Source organism: Podarcis gaigeae (assembly GCF_964106915.1).
Source record: "Podarcis gaigeae genome assembly, chromosome: 17".
NCBI classification, from domain to species: Eukaryota; Metazoa; Chordata; class Lepidosauria; order Squamata; family Lacertidae; genus Podarcis; species Podarcis gaigeae.
Genome location: NC_139694.1, coordinates 4,610,452 through 4,632,262, shown reverse-complemented (window position 1 = coordinate 4,632,262; position 21,811 = coordinate 4,610,452). Strand labels below are relative to the sequence as shown.

The following is a 21,811-nucleotide window of genomic DNA, read 5'->3' as shown; positions in this document are numbered from 1 at the left end:
CACACACATATACCTTGCTGAATGGCATGTAAATCTCACCACAGGGAAGAGGCTCCCATACTAAAGCAAATGCTTGCTTAAGAGGCCACTATGCATTCTCCTATTTCAAGAAGCTTAAACTTGGCAAAGTAGTTTAGAAATTACTTATGAGCTCACACAACAGGTTTCAAGAGAGCCAAGTAGATATGGACTCATTTTTTAAAGGGCACCTTAAAGTGGAGTAAATTAATCCATCATTATGCTCTCAACATACAGACAGCTTTGTTATTTAAGTCACATTTTAACTATCCTTCAAGATTATAAATGTTAAAGCTGTTTTTCTTTTAGGTAGAACAAAAATAGCTCATTATTTTAAGGACAAAATCAAACATGACTGTTCTTTGTTTATAACCACACATTCCTTTGTTGGCAGTAAACTTTGCTCCATTCCCTTATTTGTTAATTGCTCCCATCCCCTCCGTAGCCAGAGTAAAATGGCCAAGCAAAGTAGGGCTGGATTTAATTTATTTTCATGTGGAGTTCATAGAATCACAGAATTATGGAATTGTAGAATTGGAAGGAACCCTGAGAGCCACCTAGTCCAACCCACTGAAATGCAGAAATCTCAACTGGATCACACATGACAGATCCAATCTCTGCTTTGCACATGAAACATGCTATATTTATCGTTTGAGCATCAGTTAATTTCTTATAGAAGCCAATTGTTCTTACCAGAACTTCAGGGATGACAACTGCAGTTAGTGGCTTGTCATTAACAGTGGTGTCTTTAGCTAGCATATAGAGTCTTTCGGCTTCAGCAAAACATGAAATTTCTAGTACAACAGCACCTAGAACAAATTAATTCAAGAATAATTTTTAAAGGCTAAACAAACATAAATGCACATAGTGATATGATGCAATATCTTTATTGTGTCACTAAAGGGTATATACAATGAAGATTGAGTGCACTGAATGCAACTCAGCTCACAAAAGTTAGAGGCTTAAACCTGGTCAGGTTGGTGCCTTTGGGTGACTGAGGTTATTCTTTGACAACATGAGCACAGCTATGATACACCTTTTTTGATGGTACCTTCTCTACCCAACAGAGGGTCTGTTTCTCCCAATGGAGTTTCTATGGGAAAGGGTCATGGCTCAGTGGTAAACCACATGTTTTGCATCAGAGGGTCTCCTGTTCAATTCCCAGCACCTCCAGGTAGGTTTGGGAGAGACCCCTAAAGACCTAAAGAGTCACTGCCAGTCACTGAAGACAGCACTGAGACTGATGAACCAGTGCTCCGACTTGCTATAAGTCAATGTCCCCTATTCCTACGTAGACAGAACACTCTTTGACATTTTAGTGCTTAGCACACCACCTTCCAGATCAATTTGCCATCTGACCATGAGCAGTTAAGGTCAGAAGAGCTGCAAATCAATATCTAAGAGCTCAAATAGGGCCAGAATCTAAGCTAAACATAAGAGGGGACAATAAGTACTTAGCATCTTGAACAGTGCACTTAATATTCCTCCAGAGAGGACAGCTGTGCTACAAATTGCTATGTTTTTCAAAAGGTTGTCAAGAAAAGTAGGCAGATTTCAAATCTGCTCAAGGGAAACATGAAACAGGGCTCCAAGACAAAATCCTCAGAAGGCACTCTTGCTCATGTTGCTTGTTCCCCATGCCCCACATCATTGGCTTGTGGAGATAGTGGCATTTATGTTACAGCATGAGTAAGTATCTTTGCACGTTACAGGAGAAAGTGAGATGAGTAGACTGTGTTGATGGTAAAGTGGAATTACGCAAGAAGCATGGTATGATTTAAATGGGAATCATAGGAAGGTATGCAACACAGAACCTTTCAACATATACATTTGTTCCCAGTTTTTCCAGGCTGGTGTTTTTGGTTTTTGTTATAGCGCAATTGCATCTTCATGTACATTCTGACATATTTCCAGGTAGCATGTTCATAGCCTTCGTAAATGGGATGCACATTTTGTTCCAGCACGAAACTCTTACATGTTCAGGAGAAAAATGCATGCACCTGTGAAAGAAAAGCCTTCTCAAGGCTTGGGCAGGAATGTGGCCCTGGTTTCTAGTCATGGAGTGCTTCCCAAACATCCTCGACCTCTAGGCAATATGTTGGTAGCTTGCAGTAAAACTGGAGCAGGGATTATTCAGTTGTACAGCTGCCATCATAATCATTCCAACCCATGGCAAGAATAAACTATACATTTGAATGTAACAGTAAACATTATCCAGGAGAGTACTGCTTTTTTCATGGATAAATTTCTTGCCTGGTCCCAGTGAAAACTGTGATAGAGAAGTGGTCAAAACAGGCACCTACTGGTGCTCTGAACGAGCAGGAAATGCAGGTTGTTTCTCTCCCAATCCTTGAAGAAACATGGGGTTGATTTGGTACTCTACATATGCTGAGTTCAGAAGCAAGCCTCAGACCTGCATGCTTCCTCCCAGCAGCCCACCATAAAAAGAAGTAAACACTTGGACAATAAGGTCCCACCATGCGCCTCTTATAAGGGACGCGGGTGGTGCTGTGGTCTAAACCACAGAGCCTAGGACTTGCCGATCAGAAGGTCGGCGTTTCAAATCCCCGCGACGGGGTGAGCTCCCGTTGCTCAGTCCCCGCTCCTGCCAACCTAGCAGTTCAAAAGCACGTCAAAGTGCAAGTAGATAAACAGGTACCACTCTGGCGGGAAGGTAAACGGCATTTCCGTGCACTGCTCTGGTTCACCAGAAGCGGCTTAGTCGCGCTGGCCACATGACCCGGAAGCTGTACGCCGGCTCCCTCGGCCAGTAAAGGGAGATGAGCGCCGCAACCCCAGAGTCGGCCACGACTGGCTCTAATTGTCAGGAGTCCCCTTTACCTTTACCTATTATGCGCCTCTTATGCCTGAATATAAAAATCACTAGATTACTACATGTATTGAAGGGATTTGGAGGAAGCAGACATGCCAAAAGACCTCTCCCAATCTCACAATATGAAGAGCGAGAGATGCAAAACATTTGAACAAACCCAAAGGTGCACTTTATAACCAAACACTTTTTACACAGCTGTTAAACTCAAGATAAAACACTATAGTCTTACCTTGAGATGAATATACGTGGCTCACAGAAACTAGATTTGCTGAAAAAGTAGAAAAAGCAAAACTTATTTTCTATGTGTAACATTAAAATGTCTATCCACACCCCCTCCCCCGGGGTGGAAACAAACTATAGGTTACCGAAATAAATTTTAAAATTTAATGCTGTCCCATTTTACACACATTCTGTGAGATCAGTCTTGTTTATTTGAAGATGCATGAATTTTAAACACAAATTGCCCATGGGTTTAAAGCTAAAGGCTTCAGGACAATAAACAGGATCAACTGGTTCACAGCAGAACAAAGCTGGTTCCAAATCCTGCTAATGGAATATATTAGCTTGAGTAATAAACACAAATCATATTTAAGATGCCTATTAATCCTAATTTAAATTGTTGTAGCAAACACTGCATGGGTGGGATTCCAAAGGGATGCAAGCATAGCTCTGTGCGTGCAATGGAGCTTCTGTAGAGAACCTTCGCTCCTTCTGTGGTCAATTTTTGAAAAGTGATGAAGTGGTCAGAGACCCATGTAGTCACTGTATAGCATTGAGCATCACACAATGTCCAATAGCTAGGCAACAGACCCACTTATCTTCACTTTCCCCCACATCCCCCCTCTTTGCCAGAATCTAAGCCAAGCTGAATATAAACAATCCAGTAGTGTTCGCTGGCTTCTGGCTCTTTTACGCAATCTGTTTAAGCCCACATAAAATTTTATTTCACCTTATTAATTTAAAACTTAAACCTCAATTGACAAATAGATTAAGGGGAAATACAAAACAATCATTCACGCAAAAATGGGATATGTTCAAGAAATACCTACAAAAATATAATAAGGACATAACATCTATGGCAGCGTTTGAATGACCCTTGTGTAAATTAAGCATTATTAAATAAGGAAAAATGGTACGAAATGTTGTAAGAAAGTATTAGAAAATATATTAAGAGTGAGGTATTAAGTATAAGTACATTCAATGTTGTAAATGTAAATTACATCAGGAAATGACGGGAAGTCTATTTTGACATAGTTTAGTTTATTGGGTTTTACTTTGGTTTGTTTTTGTTTAGTTAGAAAGTATAAGAAAAGAGCACGTATAAGTACAAATTTAAATCAATATTTAACAGCATAATTATTTAAGGTTATCATCATCATTATTATTAGTTTTACGTTTTCTTTGTACATGTATTTAAGATTGTGTATGATATCCTTGGATGTCAACAAATAAATAAATAACTAAAACTTTTAAACGTCCAAATACTTCAAAATGGCTTACAAATGAAGTGTGCTCAAAACCAATCAGGTTTTCATATAAAGTAATAGAAATAACATTTTTTTTAAAACCCCAATGAGTATTGTTTCAGAGAAAAAACAAATATAAAAGTCCGTACAAATAACTGTGGGGAAGAACAGGTGACAATCTATGGATGAGACATTTAATTAAATACTGGCCTCTGCTTTACCACTTCTAAGACATGACACCAATAAAATAATGCACCAAAGGTTCAAAAAACAAGACTGATAATGACAGAGTGCCTTTTAGTGTGTTTCAAAATTTAAAATAGATTTTTATTTGACAATGGAGACGCCCAGATAATTAAATAGCATCTTAATAAAGCAAGATATGAACTTCATGGACCTACAGACAGCTGCTTTGCTCCTCCCTTTGTGTGAGTAGAGAAACAAGCCAGAAAGCTTCAGTTAACTAATAGTTTCCTTTGTTGTTGTTGTTTAGTCGTTTAGTCGTGTCCGACTCTTCGTGACCCCATGGACCAGAGCACGCCAGGCACCTCTGTCCTCCACTACTTCCCACAGTTTGGTCAAAGTCATGCTGGTAACCTCGAAAACACTGTCCAACCATCTCGTCTTCTGTCGCCCTCTTCTCCTTGTGCCCTCCATCTTTCCCAACATCAGGGTCTTTTCCAGGGAGTCTTCTCTTCTCATGAGGTGGCCAAAGTACTGGAGCCTCAGCTTCAGGATCTGTCCTTCCAGTGAGCATTCAGGGCTGATTTCCTTAAGAATGGATGTGTTTGATCTTCTTGCAGTCCATGGGACTCTCAAGAGTCTTCTCCAGCACCATAATTCAAAAGCATCAATTCTTCAATAGTTTCCTAAGATATCTGAATTGTGAACTGCCCTGAGAGTTTCCACACATGCCAGTAAAAGTAAGCTATCTTTAAACCCTGGGTCCAGAGTCAAATCAGTAGCTGTGTGAGTGGAAGCCAGTGCAAAAAGTTCCACTAGCACAACTGGACTTTCCTCCATGCAACCCCTCCAAATCAGCTTGGGAAGGTCTGCAGAACCCCCAGAAGAGCAACCCAGTGGGAGGAGAGGGGAGATCATTCTGTTGGACAGGCTGAAATGCTTACGCTGATGAAACCATGGGAAGAGCGTGATGATTAATTCCTCCCATGGCTTCATGGCTTGGCTTATTTGAAAGCTACTAACCATAGTTTCCTAGCTCTGACATAATGAGAAACAATGGTTAGCAGTGGGCTCACTCATGTGAAGTAGGGGCAAAGCAGATGTGTGAGGGTTGTTCATATGTCAGTTCATTTAGCCATTTGATCATCTGAAAGCAGCCAGAGATGAAAACAGAAACTGTTTCGGTATGCAACTTACTTTTGAGGCTTAATTCATCTCTGAGGATGTTTGTGTATTCATCAGTAGAGAGATGAGGTGGCAGACCACCAACAAACAAATGTACCCGCGTAGCTGATATATTGTTTTCTACAATGTAAAATCTTGTTTGATTCATCTGACGTAGTGAAGTCTGTAAAAGGGAAAAGACAGCTGAGAACTCACATTACAAATACAATGCATACAGAGAGAAGGTTAAGATTCCAATAAGCAGAAACTCTTGCGTCCAACTACCCAAAACAGTTACCAGACCACTAAGCCTGCCTGCGTAAGAGAACTTCTCTTTTGTTTGGACTTGTGCAATTGTTCTCATTTTGTGCTACATCTTAGCAAAAGGTTGAGGAGTACTGGTTAAATGCACGGCAATCAAAATGCCAGAGTTATGAGCAACCTCTCAAATAATTCTAGATTACGTGTCACAAAACTCTGAATTCCATGACCAAAATACATGACACAAGTAAACACACATACTGTAATGTTTAGTACCCTTCTTGAAATATGCAGTTCCCCCAGGTAATTTGGAATACGTCAAGATGAATGTGCAGTGGAAGGAGTTATGATGATAATGGAATTTGGGGTAGCTAGTGAAGGGAACAAGAATCTACGAAACAAGAGGGAAAGATAGGAATTTGTGAAGAGTCCTAACCCAATGACCTTGGGAATACGCATCAACTACTCCCTCTCTGTTTCTGAATAATCTGATAATGCTCAAAAAAGCAGCCAGCCCACAGGGAGGCTTTAACCCTGTGGAAACCTATTCCTAAAAGGTCCCCAGAACTCCCTGGCTATATCTTTCATCACCACTGTGTGTGTGTATTTATTTTAAGGGTTCTCACCTTCCCACACCACCTTTGCATTAAGCAGGTAAAGGTAAAGGGACCCCTGACCATTAAGTCCAGTCGTGGCCAACTCTGGGGTTATAGCGCTCATCTCGCTTTATTGGCCGAGGGAGCCGGCGTACAGCTTCCGGGTCATGTGGCCAGCATAACTAAGCCGCTTCTGGCAAACCAGAGCAGCGCACGGAAACGCCGTTTACTTTCCCACCGGAGCGGTACCTATTTATCTACTTGCACTTTGACGTGCTTTCAAACTGCTAGGTTGGCAGGAGCAGGGACTGAGCAACGGGAGCTCATTCCGTCCCGGGGATTCGAACCCACAGCGCCACCCGTGTCCCTATTAAGCAGGTACTGTATGTCTAATTCTTCCTGGCCATGTTTGCTGAGGTTGGGGTGAGTTCTCTGAAGAAGCTGGACCCTGAAAAACCCCTTTACCTCCCCTGCCTTCTGACATATTCTGCCCACACATTTTCAAGCTTTGCTCAGCCAGAAGATACTTGCTTCAATTTTTTAAAACCCCTAAAGAGGTTGGGGGGACATGGGATGGGATGGTACAGAGCAGGTCTCAACATTCTAAAATGGGTAAGCTATAGAAAGACCCACAAAGTTGTTTTTACATGGAAACAAAAGGAATTCAGCTGGGAAATAGACGAACAGGGGACTGAAAATAATGAGCAAGGCATCGTGAGCATCAGTGGCTCTCTGCTTGTCCAAAGAATGCGATGAAGCGAATGCTAACGGGAGGTCTTGAGGTACAGCTGCTTTTGGGCTGCTTCAGGAATTGTAGTTACTACAACAGCTGGGATGCCTTTTTCTATGTGATGCCTCACCAGGAAGCAGAATGCACAAATCAGAACTGAAGAAATACTAGGTGCATTTTAAAGTGGTATGTGCAGCTAATACAAGTAGCTGGCAAGAGCTAGCAACTTTTTGTCTCAATTTCTTCTCGGTTTAAATATAAAGTCCAGTAATGATGTAAAAACGAGAACATTAATTCAATAAAGAAATAAGGGAGAGTGCTACTGTAGGCATCTCTTTCTTTGTTTACCTTTCTTATGTCTTGGAATCTGCTGAGAATCAATTCGTGATCATCCAGAACCATTCGCTGAACTAAGGGGGAAGAAAAAAATCAATTCATATGTGGTTCTTTTTTATTTATTTATTTTAAATGTGCAGTTCATTAGCACGCTAAGCACTGCCAATCAGGACACTAATTTATTCAGTTAAATTCAACCTTCCAAGCAGAAAGTGAAAACGCCAGAAACGACCATTAAAAAAACAAAACCCCAAATCTCCAGCCTCTTGAAGCTGAAACTTAACATTTAGGATTCTGATAAGAGGTGCAGGCATTAAAATTTCAGTGACATCCCGTAATAATGACTGTGACTTACCTTGCTTAGAGCCCATGAGTACCTCCACCAGTTTGAAGTTCTGAAAGCTTTCCAACTGCCAAAAGAATTCATCAAGATTTCCAGTAAGTTACAATCTTTTAACTTTAAGACCCTTAAGGTTTTGTTTTTAGACAGTATTAAAGATGAAGAAATATGACTAAAGCTGTGCTTTAGACCTCTCTTCTTCCTTTTGTGGTGTGGTTTTGTCTCACCTTAAGACATTAGCCTGGTTTACCTGTTACATTAAACAATAGTTTTCAAATTAAGCGATGGTTTAATGGAGGAGGAATGAGGAACCTCCAGCCCTCAGACTTAACTGGGCCCATCAAGTGCCTCTGCATTTGGCCCATTAGGTGGTTTTGGTGAAGCCATGCCTACCTGTCTGCAAGTGTGGGGCTTGTAAGACTGAGCTTAGCCAAAAGGGTTATGCAGGCACTGCACTTTGATGATAATAATACAGTCATACCTCGGGTTACAGACGCTTCAGGAGTTTTTGGGTTGCGCACTGCGCCAAACCCGGAAGTAGCGGAATAGGTTACTTCCAGGTTTCGGTGCTCACGCACGCGCAGAAGCACTAAATCATGCTTTGCTCATGTGCAGAAGCGCCGAATCGCGACCCATGCGTGCACAGACACGGCGTTGTGGGTTGCAAACACTGCAGGTTGCGAACGTGCCTCCCGCACGGATCACGATCGCAACCCGAGCATCCACTGCAATAATAATAATAATAATTATTTATTTGTATCCCGCCCTCCCCAGCTGAGGCTGGGCTCAGAGCGGCTAACATCATAAAAACAACACGATATGCATAAAAACAGACATCAATTAATTAAAATACATCTTAAAATTCATTCAGACAAGTTAAAATCTGGGCAGGTGCCAATTATCAGGTTGGAACTGAGAGTGGTTAATTGAGAGGAGCATCTGCAGGTGTCTTCAGAAGCCCTTCTCACTGCGTAGTGCTTTCCAACCATCACCAGCCAGCTTACAGAAAGGTCTTCAGAGGCACCACTCAAAGCACTACAAAAAAAATTGCACCTCGATAAGGGCTCCCAAAGACCCATAGAGACAATGAAGGTCACCTGATGTCACTGTGACGTCGGGTGGATAGGTGGCTGCCAGGGGTGAGGGAGAAAACAATTTTGCATGCAGGCCCAGAAAGGTTCAGCCCTGGGTTTAATGTGAATGAGCAGCATGTTGGTACACGCTGCTCAAAAGATTGCACCTTGCCCCGCCCTTCCACCTCTTTTTTCAGAATGTCAGGGAGAAAACAAAGAAGGGCTGACTTCCATAATGTGCAAAGTAGTGTGGTTTGTCCATTTCCTAAGAAAGAAGTTAGTTCTTGGCTTACAATCATGGTTTGCTAAAAGACAAACAAACCACGAGTCCTGGCACACATGTAATTGGAAGCTATCCCCTGTTCCAATTCTTCCCTGGCACTCTGAAACACAGCACACATTCATTTTAAACTATGGTTTAAAGTAAGGTGAGAACCAGGATACTAAAAATCTACACTCTGTAAGAGTGGATAAAAATAAATTCTTTAAAAATAAAAACGATATTCACATGTTGAAAAAAATCCCTGAAGTTATCTTAAATGTTTGTGTTAAATAATTTGGATGTAAAGCTTACAAGTTCATCTGTAAACTGAATCAATGCCTCTGCCAGTTACTTTGAATTGAAAAAGAACCAATCTAATCCACTCTCAAATACAAATGCAATGAAAATAAGTCCATTAACTAGCAGACCTTGCTTCCATCTATCATTAATGGGCATTTCATTTTTGTTTCCTACTTTCTTTTTGTGAGGCTGGAACAAGGCCATAGCAGAGTGAAACAAAAAAGAGCAATGCTGGAGAGAAAAAGAGGATCAAATTCTCCATACTTCACAGATTGTCAAAGGAAGACCCTATAGGGCTTTTACCTCAAAGACATTTCCCTTACAGATAAAAATGAAAGTGTGCAAAACATACAGGGGAACCAATAGATGCAAGGTCCAGTTGTACTAATAATGAAACAACCACATAAATAATATTGTAGCTGTAAATAAACATGGTTTAGTGAAAAAAATTGCAGCATTTTAAAGAAAAACATAGACAGTATCAACAATAAACTTGATTTAAGTTGTATTTGTTTTCCTTGTTGATTTAACGCACTCCACCCCACATTGTGGGACGCGGGTGGCGCTGTGGGTTAAACCACTGAGCCTAGGGCTTGCCGATCAGAAGGTCGGCGGTTTGAATCCCCTCGACGGGGTGAGCTCCCGTTGCTCGTTCCCTGCTCCTGCCAACCTAGCAGTTCGAAAGCACGTCAAAGTGCAAGTAGATAAATAGGAACCGCTCTGGCGGGAAGGTAAACGGCGTTTCCGTGCACTGCTCTGGTTCACCAGAAGCTGCTTAGTCATGCTGGCCACATGACCCGGAAGCTGTACGCCAGCTCCCTTGGCCAATACAGCGAGATGAACACCTCAACCCGAGTCGGTCACGACTGGACCTAATGGTCAGGGGTCCCTTTACCCTTTTACGTTTACCCCACATTGTAGAGCAACACCAAATTGAAGGGTTCAATTAATTCTGAAGCACAAACTTCCTCACTCACTGGAGTATTGCCAGAAGACTAAAACATTACTCATGTTGGAGAAAAGCTGGGGCTTCTTGCATATAGTTTAATGACCAATAAGCTAACTAACAGGAGAGGACTTTGCATAAAATAATTACTTTGGTCAGCTAGCTTTGGTCAGCTCCCCCCCCCCCCGCCCAAGCTTTTGACTAAAGTAGCAGCCCTCACCAGGCTGATTTAGTTAAACTATTAATACATTGTCTGTTTTTAAGCTGAATTTAAATGAAATACAGTGGTACCTTGGGTTACATACGCTTCAGGTTACAGACTCCGCTAACCCAGAAATAGTACCTCGGGTGAAGAACTTCAGGTTAAGAACTTTGCTTCAGGATGAGAACAGAAATTGTGCAGTGGTGGCACAGCGGTAGCGGGAGGCCCCATTAGCTAAAGTGGTGCTTCAGGTTAAGAACAGTTTCAGCTTAACAACAGACCTCCAGAACGAATTAAGTTCTTAACCCGAGGTACCACTGTATTAATTTATTATATCTGAACCTGTTTTAGTATTTTATCCTTTGCACGTTTTCAAGTAAATTTCTCTTGATTTTATTGTTTTATCTTTTTGCAAACTGCTTTGAGGTGTTGTTTTTACAAGCAAGCAGTGTATAAATATTATGAAATAAATAAAATACCATGAGTACTGTTCTTCACTCTGCAACTGTGTGAATGAAGAACAGGTTATAAATGTTTTAAATAAATACTTGAAACTGTCTAGTCTCTGCTCAATGGAACTCCCTTGCAATTTTTACTGTGTTGTTTGTTTAATCTATCTGTGGTACTCTTTATTTGAATCATATAGTTAAATACAAGTCAACGCAGAGGGGAAACTGAAAATGAAACAATCCATTTGATATTGCTTACCTGGTGTCCAAGTAACGGGAGAACTTCTTTAATAACCATCTGGGTAGTGCTTTCTTTATTTACTCGTATTGAGACACAGGCCATTCCAATCCTAGAGAGGCGAAATAATTTACAGAAGGTGGGTTGGGTGAAAGGAACATCAGCAGGGAAATACTGGTTTGCCAACATATTTAACAGCCACAAAAATAGGATTATTCATTATGCTGAATGACCATGACTCTTCTGTTCATAAAACCGATCAAATAAATGTTGCTATCAAGTTCATTCTGAAGTTGAGATTCAAATTTTCAAGTTATATTAATACTTTTTGATTTGTAGACAAACCTTACAGATATTTTTTTTCTTGAAAAAACGAACAAACTACCACCTCACAGAGCCTACATTCTCTATAGGAGGAAAGTGATAGCTGTATGGATGTGCTTCAATCATTCTGGAAGCTACTTTGATTTATAAACAGAAGGGGGTTCAATATATCAAAACCAATAAAATAACCTCTCATTTCCTTAACATAGATTTATTAAAATGCATTATACACATCACTCCTCTTATTTATGACACTGTACCATAAATATGGACCTTAGTAAAGGAAGTATCACTTACTTCAGCCATCCAGGGTAAATTTTTACAACTTCATTATCTCTCGGTTTGGCTCTAATGATCCAAGCTTCAGGAACGGCTTCTCGGAATACAGACCCTGGCTGGGTCTCTTCTGTGGTATCATTCCTATTAATGATGTCATCACAAAACAAGGCCTGTTGAGTGAATGTCTGAAGCTCATAATCTTGTGGATCATCGTTGATGTAATATGACCTCAGTGCAGCCTCCTACAACACCACAAAGCACACAAACACAAAGTAAGTAGCTGAGCATTTTGAGATGGTATGAATATTCTTGAATGGAGAGAAGCAGCAACCATCATGTACATGGAAATATAACCTATTAGAGCCCTAGTAAGCAATTATATTTTCTTGTGGAACAATTCTGGCAAGAGTGAGGAGTGGCAGACTCCTTCAACCCACTTCCTAAAGTGGCCAGCTGAAAAATTGTTCCCCTAATATGTCATTTTATTATTTATATTCACCGCTTCCCTTTCACCATATAGTCCCAGGATTAAAAAAAATTACCATTAAAGTAAGGTAAAGGTAAAGGGACCCCTGACCATTAGGTCCAGTCGCGGCCGACTCTGGGGTTGCGGCGCTCATCTCGCTTTATTGGCCGAAGGAGCCAGCGTACAGCTTCCCGGTCATGTGGCCAGCATGACTAAGCCGCTTCTGGCGAAGCAGAGTAGCGCACGGAAACGCCGTTTACCTTCCCGCCGGAGCGGTACCTATTTATCTACTTGCACGTTGACGTGCTTTCGAACTGCTAGGTTGGCAAGAGCAGGGACCAAGCAACGGGAGCTCACCCTGTTGCTGGGATTCGAACCGCCGACCTTCTGATTGGCAAGTCCTAGGCTCTGTGGTTTAACCCACAGCGCCACCCATGTCCCAAACATAAAAGTAAGTACCTTTAAAATAATGAAATAAAAACCACCAAAACAACAAAAAGCAGGACAGCAGTACATAGCAATACAAAGAGAGGCAAGATAGCTACCCAATTCAAGACCTGGGTAATGTACGTCTTGACCAACTGTCAATTGTCAGAAAGCATACACTGCTGACACAAGACACACCAGAGGGAAAGTCATTCCACAACCTGAGGACCATCACAGAGAAGGCTCTCTCATGCACCACCACTCCTTGAGCCACAAAGGATGGTGGCACTACCAAAAGGATCTTGACTGCTGACTTCAGCAGTTGGGCAGGTCAATGTGGGAGGAGGCGCTTCTTTGGCTATTTAAGGTCTAAGTTATTTAGAGTTCTATATGTCAGTGTTAACTCCTTATATTGATAGCAAATGGCAACCAGTGCAGGCCTTTCAAGACAGGCATAGTACAATAGGCAAAGGTCGAAGGGACATGTGACCTTATGGCAATATTGCTTACCACATGTCACTTTTTCTAATCTGCTTTATTTCCACGTTAGCAGCTGGGTAGCTGATGGAACTCCACAGTGGGAAAGATTTGGTTTGGGAGCAGTTGCTGGGCCCCAAACGTGGGGGTGGGAATCAAAACTCACAATAGTAAGTAGTACTATTATGCATAAGATAGTAGGTTTGAAAGAGGTAGTAAAAGATAGTATATGTACCCCAGAAAGAAGAAGCTCTAACTACTGTTAGTCAAGAGAAAGGGTAGAGGCTCCCAGAAGAAAAGATGTGACCCTGCAAAGGTTCTTGTTAACAAGGTAAAAAAGGGGGAAAGGACACCTGGACAGTTAAATCCAGTTAAAGGCGACTATGGGGTTGCGGCACTCATTTCGCTTTTCAGGCCAAGGGACCCGGTGTTCCACAGACAGTTTTCTGAGTCATGTGCCCAGCATGACTAACTAAACCACTTTTGGAGCAACGGAACACTGTAACAGAAGCCAGAGCGCACAGAAACACTGTTTACTTTCCCGCCACATCTACTTGCGCTGGTATGCTTTCAAACTGCTAGGTTGGCAGAAGCTGGGACAGAGTAACAGGAGCTCACCCCATTGCATGGTTTCGAACTGCTGACCTTCCAAATTGGCAAGTCAAAGAAGCTCAGTGGTTTAGACCACATAGCTACTGTAACAGATGCCACCTGAACTACAAATACCTAAGTATTTAACATTATGACGAACTGCTTATTATTTTGAAAGAAAATATTTAATAATAAAGCTAAGATTAAATGATCAACCTCATATATAAACACAGTTAACATTTTTCAGTTTTTCTATTTGAGAATCCATACAATTTTAGAAAGCAGGCAACGGGCACTCTTACCACAACTTCTTCATTTTTTGTAATCCTTGGGACCGTAATAAGCCGAAACTGATTGCGTTTTACTGCATCGTTCCCATCGTATATTTTCAAGATCTGTTTACCTAAAAGGAAAATGGTATTTTAGCATTTAATACAAAGTAGTGTACTGCATCCAGACCACTGAGACAATTTGCAGGGAGTTTTAACTTTCAGCTGCATTGGAAATCTATTGTATTTACATTGCTTCCATCAGTGTAACAAAATTTCTAAATTATTCTAAATCTAAATTATTCTGAATCTAAATTATTACTGTTCATTGTTAAATCGCTTCAAGGTGTCTCATAAGACGCAGTTGACAAATGGGATGAAATAAAAATTAAATAAATAACGTGCCAGATAAGATGAAAAATACATGTGGCAGAATGCATCCCTAATTATATGACATATTTCTATTGATTTTTATTGCAAGCCACTTTGGGGAGTCATCCTGGCCAAAAAATAGGATGTATTAAAGAAAACAATGCGGGACAAGAAGCTACAGTTAGAACTGGATATGGAACAACTGATTGGTTCAAAATTGGGAAAGGAGTACGGCAAGGCTGTATATTGTCTCCTTGCTTATTTAACTTATATGCAGAATTCATCATGCGAAAGAAAACAAGCTAACAAAATAATAAGCCACTCTTTTGATCATTTCGAGGAGAAAGGGCAAAACGAATTAGATTACTGAATTATTATTTATTAAAAATAAAGTTTATTCTGTCTTTCTGTTAAAGGAAATGCACAAGAAGGCTTACAAACTAGCACTGTACATATTTGTTCTCAGTTATGACAGTAGGAGATGACTAAGTGGATCTGCAAGCAGCTGCTTATGCCTGGCTGCATTTTACTGCCAACTCCTTGAAAATTGGACTGTACCATGTTTTGTACACCAACAAAAGGCATCATATGCTCCTAGCACAAATCTTGCTGCAAACAGATACTCTCTGCTTAGTAACAAATGCTACTTACTTGAGTCTGTGGAAACCTGCGACTCTTTTAGTGATAATTGTGTTGAACTATCAACATCGTCGTCGTCATCTGTGAAAAGAAAAGTCTCCTTTAAAGGTTTGCCTTTAAAAACAAGGTGTTCATCCTTTAAAATAAAATGCTGCGATGAAAACAATACTATCAGATTTTCCTATTATAGTACTCACATTACTGAAACACATAGACATGCAAGCATGCCCATGATAAATAAATATACATTCTCTACAGCCGTATACTGGAAAGCCGCATGGAATACTTGTTTTTATGAAGCTGACATATGTACTTTTATGAGCCCTGGAAAAGCAGGGTTTCAAATTCCCACTCAGTCATGAAGTTCACTTGGTGATCTAGAGCAAGCCACAGTCTTTAAGCCTGACCTACCTCGCATGGTTCTTGTGAGGATAAAAGGAGCGTCTCCACCCCCACTGCTCAGCCCAGACACTGAGGTCCAGCTCCGAGGGCCTTCTGGCAGTTCCCTCCCTGCGAGAAGTGAGAGGGCCTTCTTGATAGTCACGCCCACCCTGTGAAACGTCCTCCCATCAGATGTCAAGGAAATAAGCAACTATCTGACTTTTAGAAGACATCTGAAGGCAGCCCTGTTTAGGGTAGTTTTAATGTTTGATGCTTTGTCGCATTATGATGATGATGATGATGATGATGATGTTGGGAGCCGCCCAGAGTGGCTGGGGTAACCCAGCCAAATGGACGGGGTATAAATATTATTATTATTATTATTATTATTATTATTATTATTATTATTTGAGAGCCATGTTCGCCACCTTTAGCTCCTTAGAGGAAAGGTAGGAAATGAAGTGTGTGTGTGCTTAGCTTGCCTCCATTTAAAGAATTTAAATCACCTTCACTTTTTTCTGTGAAAATGTTATGTTTGTTAAATAACTGCCGTTATCACTTTCTTAATGCGGGTCAGAAAAAGATCTAACCTGCAAATGCTTTTTTAAAGAGACAAAAGTAGAGGATAAATCATCCCATAATACCAATGGTAGAGGTAAAGGTACTCCTGACCGTTAGGTCCAGTCGCGGACGACTCTGGGGTTGCGGCACTCATCTCGCTCTATAAGCCGAGGGAGCCGGCGTTTGCCCGCAGACAGCTTTCGGGTCATGTGGCCAGCATAACTAAGCCGCTTCTGGCGAACCAGAGCAGCGCACGGAAACACCGTTTACCTTCCCGCCAGAGCGGTACCTATTTATCTACTTGCACTTGATGTGCTTTCAAACTACTAGGTGGGCAGGAGCTGGGACCGAATAACGGGAGCTCACCACGTTGTGGGGATTCGAACCGCCGACCTTCTGATTGGCAAGCCCTAGGCTCTATGGTTTAGACCACAGTGCCACCCGCGTCCCAATACCAATGGTAATCCATATACCAATATACCCAAACCAATGGCAAATATATTTTACTACTTTCTTCGGCTTGGATTCTGGTTTTGCTATCATGGGTAGAAGCATCCTCTGTTTCATTCTCTAGACTGGCATCAGAATAAAACGGCTCAATTTCCCTGTCCCCCCCACCACAAAGTGGGGGAGGAGAGATTGTTAGCCACTTTGAGACTCCTTAGGGTAGTGATAAAGCGGGATATCAAATCCAAACTCTTCTTCTGCATTTTTATTATTGATACTTCCAGGTTTGTTGAACTGCAGCATATGGATTATTCAACAAGAAGGAAGTTAAATAAGTGCAAAATGTAATTCCCCATTCATAGCAAATAAACTGAAGGACAACTAGGGCATTACTTCAAAATAAGACTCTCCAAACTGAAGGTCAAAGAGAAAGAGTGACACAGAATGACAATGGAATAAAGTCATCTTTCATAGCTGAGGATAGTAACATTTGAAGCATTATCTAGCATGAAGTCTTAGAAGAGCCATAATTATAGGTTTGTAAATTATTCCTTATGGCAAAAAATAAAAGTAATAAAAATAACTTGCACCAAGACACAAGGAACAAGTGCTTTATCAATGAGAGGACTTCTTTGGTATTTCTTTCTCAAATTCTGATAAGGAAGTTTTTAGCTAAGGGGAAATGGGATTTGTGGGAGTCTAAAAACAAGTCAAATTGCCATCCTGAATGGATGGAGAAGACCTCTTGCCTAATTTCTGTAAATCAAGTGATGCAGGCCATACTTGGTCATAAGTCTTGACAGATCAGCCATGGCATAATTAATACATACAGATTCTGCTTGCAGCTTAGAGATATTTCTCTTGTTTAAAAAGGATGTTTATCACTTAACTAAGAAATGCAAAGCCAATTCTTCCACTAGTTTCCTGGCCTGTCCATCAAAAGATTTTCCATTACTGCACTTTCCCAGAGGTGCCAACTTGAATAAAATACTGGGGGGTGGGTAGGTAAGCCCCACCCCCACATAACTGATCACATGACATGGCGCGCACACACCATTTGAATGGCAATGCCCATCAACTTTGGGCGCCCTGGCCCCCACAAATATTTTATGGAGGGGGGGGGTCGAAGGAACCTCAGCCCCTAGGAGTTGACTCCTATGCTCTTTCCTAAGGGCCTCTTCACACATTAGTTTAAGGCATATTCCAAAAAGAAGATCTGAAAACAGGTCTTTGAAGACATGTGCATTGTACTGGCACACTTATCAGAGTCAGGGAGGGTTCTGGCTCCCTGATAAATATACATTTGACAGCCAACCTGATCTTGCTGCTGTGCAATGTGTGCAACAGCTCTTATGTACACCAAAAGGAAAGAAGTGACTGTGAGCTATGCAGCACGCTATGTTGATCTGAAAAGAATGGCAGATTACTCCTTTCCCAACATAATCTCTTTACAACACAGCTATCTTACTTCAACATCTACTAATTTCCTAAGAGACACACTGCCATAGCAATCCCAATACAATTTATGGCCCCAGACAACTGCCCTATATATCCTGAGGGGTGTGTCTCAAAATCTATGGCAGCCTGGGCTTGCACCCTTGGTATTATACACAGTTTTCCAGCCACAAGATGTTTCATTAGTGCCTCTCAAAAAAACTACTGCAGTCCAAAGCAGTTGCTTATGTTGCTTGTTCTGTCAAGCCATGCCTGAGCACGGAAAATCTGAGGGCATGATAAAACATGACAAAAAAGAACAGACACACAAACAAGTTTAAAAGAATATGCCAAAAGAAAGAAAAAGGCTAATCTGTAGCATCACAGCTACACCAGCCTACGTGCTTATAGAAACATGATGCAATGTCCACTCAGAGAGAGAGATTTTACATGCACTGACTTGATCCAGAAGCCACTTTTCAAAAATTTCCAGAAAATACCATTAGCATTTCTGGTGGAGAACGATTGCTACAGGCAACAACAGATTTACGCGCGTCCAACTGATGGGCAATTGTGCACATATGCATGACGCCAACTCCAGAAATGATCCAAAAATGTCACCCAAAAGGCACAACTGGGTGGAGCAGGACAGAACATAACCCTCGAGCAAAACGAGGATTGCCTGTACATAACAGCTTTAGGTGTATTCTTGTAACCACCAGCAAAGCAGAACTCAACCATTCCAGCAAATTCAATACAGTACTTCAAGCAATTTCCACTCCTCATATTTTTGAAGGACAGACAATTAGGTCTTTTTGATTTTTATAGAGGGAGTCATTTTCTAGATGAGTGTACAGTGTTAAATATGCATAAAGTGTATTTATTCATACTTAATATGTGCAAAGGTCCTATAACTTCCCCACCTTGTTTACATATCTAAATGAAACGGGTTTATTCACTTTTCAAGCTACATAATGCAACCTAATGAATAAGCACAAACAATAAGCTATTTTTGTTTGATGGGAAAGGTCTGACCAAGTTGCTTTTGTTAGCTTTAAAATTATCCAGAAAACAATAAATATTTATCCAAAGATTTGAAAGGTAGCTTCATACATAAGCAAACAGGTTTGAAAAGAAACACCGTGCATTTGCAAACTAAAAATTCCAAGCTAACATTTTTAGCAAAGGGGACACATTGTTTGGTCAATTTGTGCCTTAGATAATTTTTTTGTAAAATACAAACATACAAGAGATTAGCACTTGGAGGCCAGTGACAAGAATGCAAGCTCCTTCCTCCCATCACTGTTCTCAAGCGAAATGTCAGCACTGACCTTAAGCGCAGCTAATGTGAACCAGGGATCTTAAAAACCAAACAGTAACATTAACAGTGTAATCCTAAAAAGGTTTTCTCAGAAGTCTCACCGAGGTCAATGGGACTTACTGCCTAGTAGCTGCATTCAGAATTGTAGCCTAAATCATATTTAGGAGGGAGGTAGCACTTCACAGACCCTAAGCTAAGATTCGGGGTTGAAACCATTAGTTACGCTAAAATACATTTGCCCATCTTTCATGTGTGCTTAAAATAAATCTTTGCAACCATTTGAGCAAGTTTATTCATGACCACTGACATTCACGTTTAATGACAACCTGACGAATTACCTTCTCCAAAGGCTCTGAAACCTACCTATCTCCAGGACACGTGAAGTGTTGCAAGATTTAAAATGTGCTTTACTAAAGCAGCACGTTTATAATGGATTGTAAAGGACCTAGCATGCAGGATATGCAAGGCAACAGAAGAATTTAAGAACAGAAGAATCAACTTGTTGGACTGTCCAAGGTTCATCCAGTAGTTTCAAATAGCAGCCAAGCATATCGCTCTGGAAGTTTATACACAGAATATGAAGACGAAGGCCAAATCCTGCTCAACACTGAAGATGGAGTTTCTATTTAGCTATTATGGCTTATTAAGCCACAGATAGACCTATCTGCACTGCCAATTAGAGTTACAATCCTAGCCTTGTGGGGAAATAGAGAAATATGAATATATTCTTGAGAACCTGAGGGGAAAAATATATGTAGGATGTACTCTAGGTGGCAGTAAAATATTATGGTAGAAACGGAACAAAGTATTTTCAGCACAGCCAAGGCAAAGGAAACACATTTATACATGCTATTTACTGCCTCAGTGCTACATAAAATTAGTTTGATGTTTTACATGAAGGTTTGCCATCATTCTTAAGTGTTTTTTTCTAGTACAGTATCAGAACATTTACCTGTACCTGGGTAAGCACAAAGACAAAAATATGAAGAAAATGTACGCACTAAAATATGCCCCTTTCTTGTGTTCCGTTGTTATAGATTTGTTGCATATAAAAAGCAAGCAAGCCTTCCCCACACACTGCAAAAGGAACCAATCCCCTCAAATTCAGCCATGAATCAAAAGTCATTTACTTTGTACAAGAAAAGTGAGGAATCTTTTGACTCCATGGGCCATTAAGTCTTCATCAAGAATAGCCTTGTGGGCCAAATTTGACAGATGGGTGCAGCCAAGGTGCAACGTGCTTTGAAGTCCCAAAATCAGGACTTTAAAGCACTATGTACAGTATGGGTATGCAAACTAAGGCCCGGAGGCCGGATGCGGCCCAATCACCTTCTCAATCTGGCCCATGGACGGTCTGGGAATCAGTGTGTTTTTACATGAGTGCTTTTATTTAAAATGCATCTCGGGTTGTTTGTGGGGCCTTCCTGGTGTTTCTACATGAGTAGAATGTGTGCTTTTATTTAAAATGTATCTCTGGGTTATTTGTGAGGCTTAGGAATTCGTTCATCCCCCCCAAAAAATATATATATATATAGTCCGGCCCACCACATGGTCTGAGGCGCGGTGGACTGGCCCACAGCTGAAAAAGTTTGCTGACTCCTGATGTACAGAAATTTGTTTCTAAAATGGAGGTTGAGTTAATGAGTGGGGAGGGGTTAAACTTTGCTGTTTTGGCTGTGCACCTTTGTTCCCTGCAGGGGACAGGAGACAGGGGACAGCTACAGCAGGATTTGGCTTAGTCCTCCCACTCATCAGACGACAGGATGAGTGATGCCAGCTGATGGGTAGGTAGGGCATGACTTGGGGGAAATGATGTCATGAGCCAACTTGGACTCCCTGGGAGGTCAATATGGGCCCACAGGCTGACAGTTCCCAAACAGGTTGTAAAATACACACCTTGCTTAAAGCTATTCATCCCCTACTTATTTTCTACAGCAAATACATTTTCAAAATGTGAAGAAGTATTGATATTTTAAACCAGGCACACTCCTACTTTAAGCTAAGAAATATCCTGAATAAAGGTAATTTGATTGGGGGGGCGGGGATGTAAAGAAACTAACAAGCATGCTTTTTAAAAAATAAGAAGCAAGAGATTTTTGGTTTAGCAAATAGCAGCCTAAAATGGTAAATTCCTAACAAGTACGTCTAAGACTTCTTAAAGCACAATGCATGCCTGCTCAGAAGAAAGCCCTGTTGTGTTCAATTAAACGTATTCCTAGGTAAGTGTTCATAGGGTGGCAGTCTACGTACGCAACTGGACAGCACATGGTATTCAACCCAAATCTGACTCACAAAGACTTTAGCTCTCAGAAACGCTTTCTGGCCCAGAACAACCACCTGAATGAGGCTTAGGGGCTTGTTTCCTACCCCTGTTCTCAGAAGTTTCTCCTTTTAACAAGGATACCCCTTTGACAATTGTGCATTTTG

General features: G+C 41.0%; 1 protein-coding gene across 1 annotated transcript in view; it reads right to left on the bottom strand.

Annotated features, from left to right (window-relative positions):
* Window positions 1-21,811, bottom strand: part of DGKQ (diacylglycerol kinase theta) — a 63,656-nt gene that overhangs the window by 17,570 nt on the left and 24,275 nt on the right. Inside the window, exons 7-15 of the mRNA XM_083718640.1 lie at window positions 15,253-15,321; window positions 14,263-14,363; window positions 12,019-12,242; window positions 11,419-11,509; window positions 7,943-7,997; window positions 7,600-7,661; window positions 5,698-5,848; window positions 3,081-3,119; window positions 712-827 (exon numbers count right to left, since the gene is read on the bottom strand). Coding sequence (XP_083574766.1) covers window positions 712-827; window positions 3,081-3,119; window positions 5,698-5,848; window positions 7,600-7,661; window positions 7,943-7,997; window positions 11,419-11,509; window positions 12,019-12,242; window positions 14,263-14,363; window positions 15,253-15,321 — 908 coding nt within the window. The remainder of the gene's footprint in view (window positions 1-711; window positions 828-3,080; window positions 3,120-5,697; window positions 5,849-7,599; window positions 7,662-7,942; window positions 7,998-11,418; window positions 11,510-12,018; window positions 12,243-14,262; window positions 14,364-15,252; window positions 15,322-21,811) is intronic.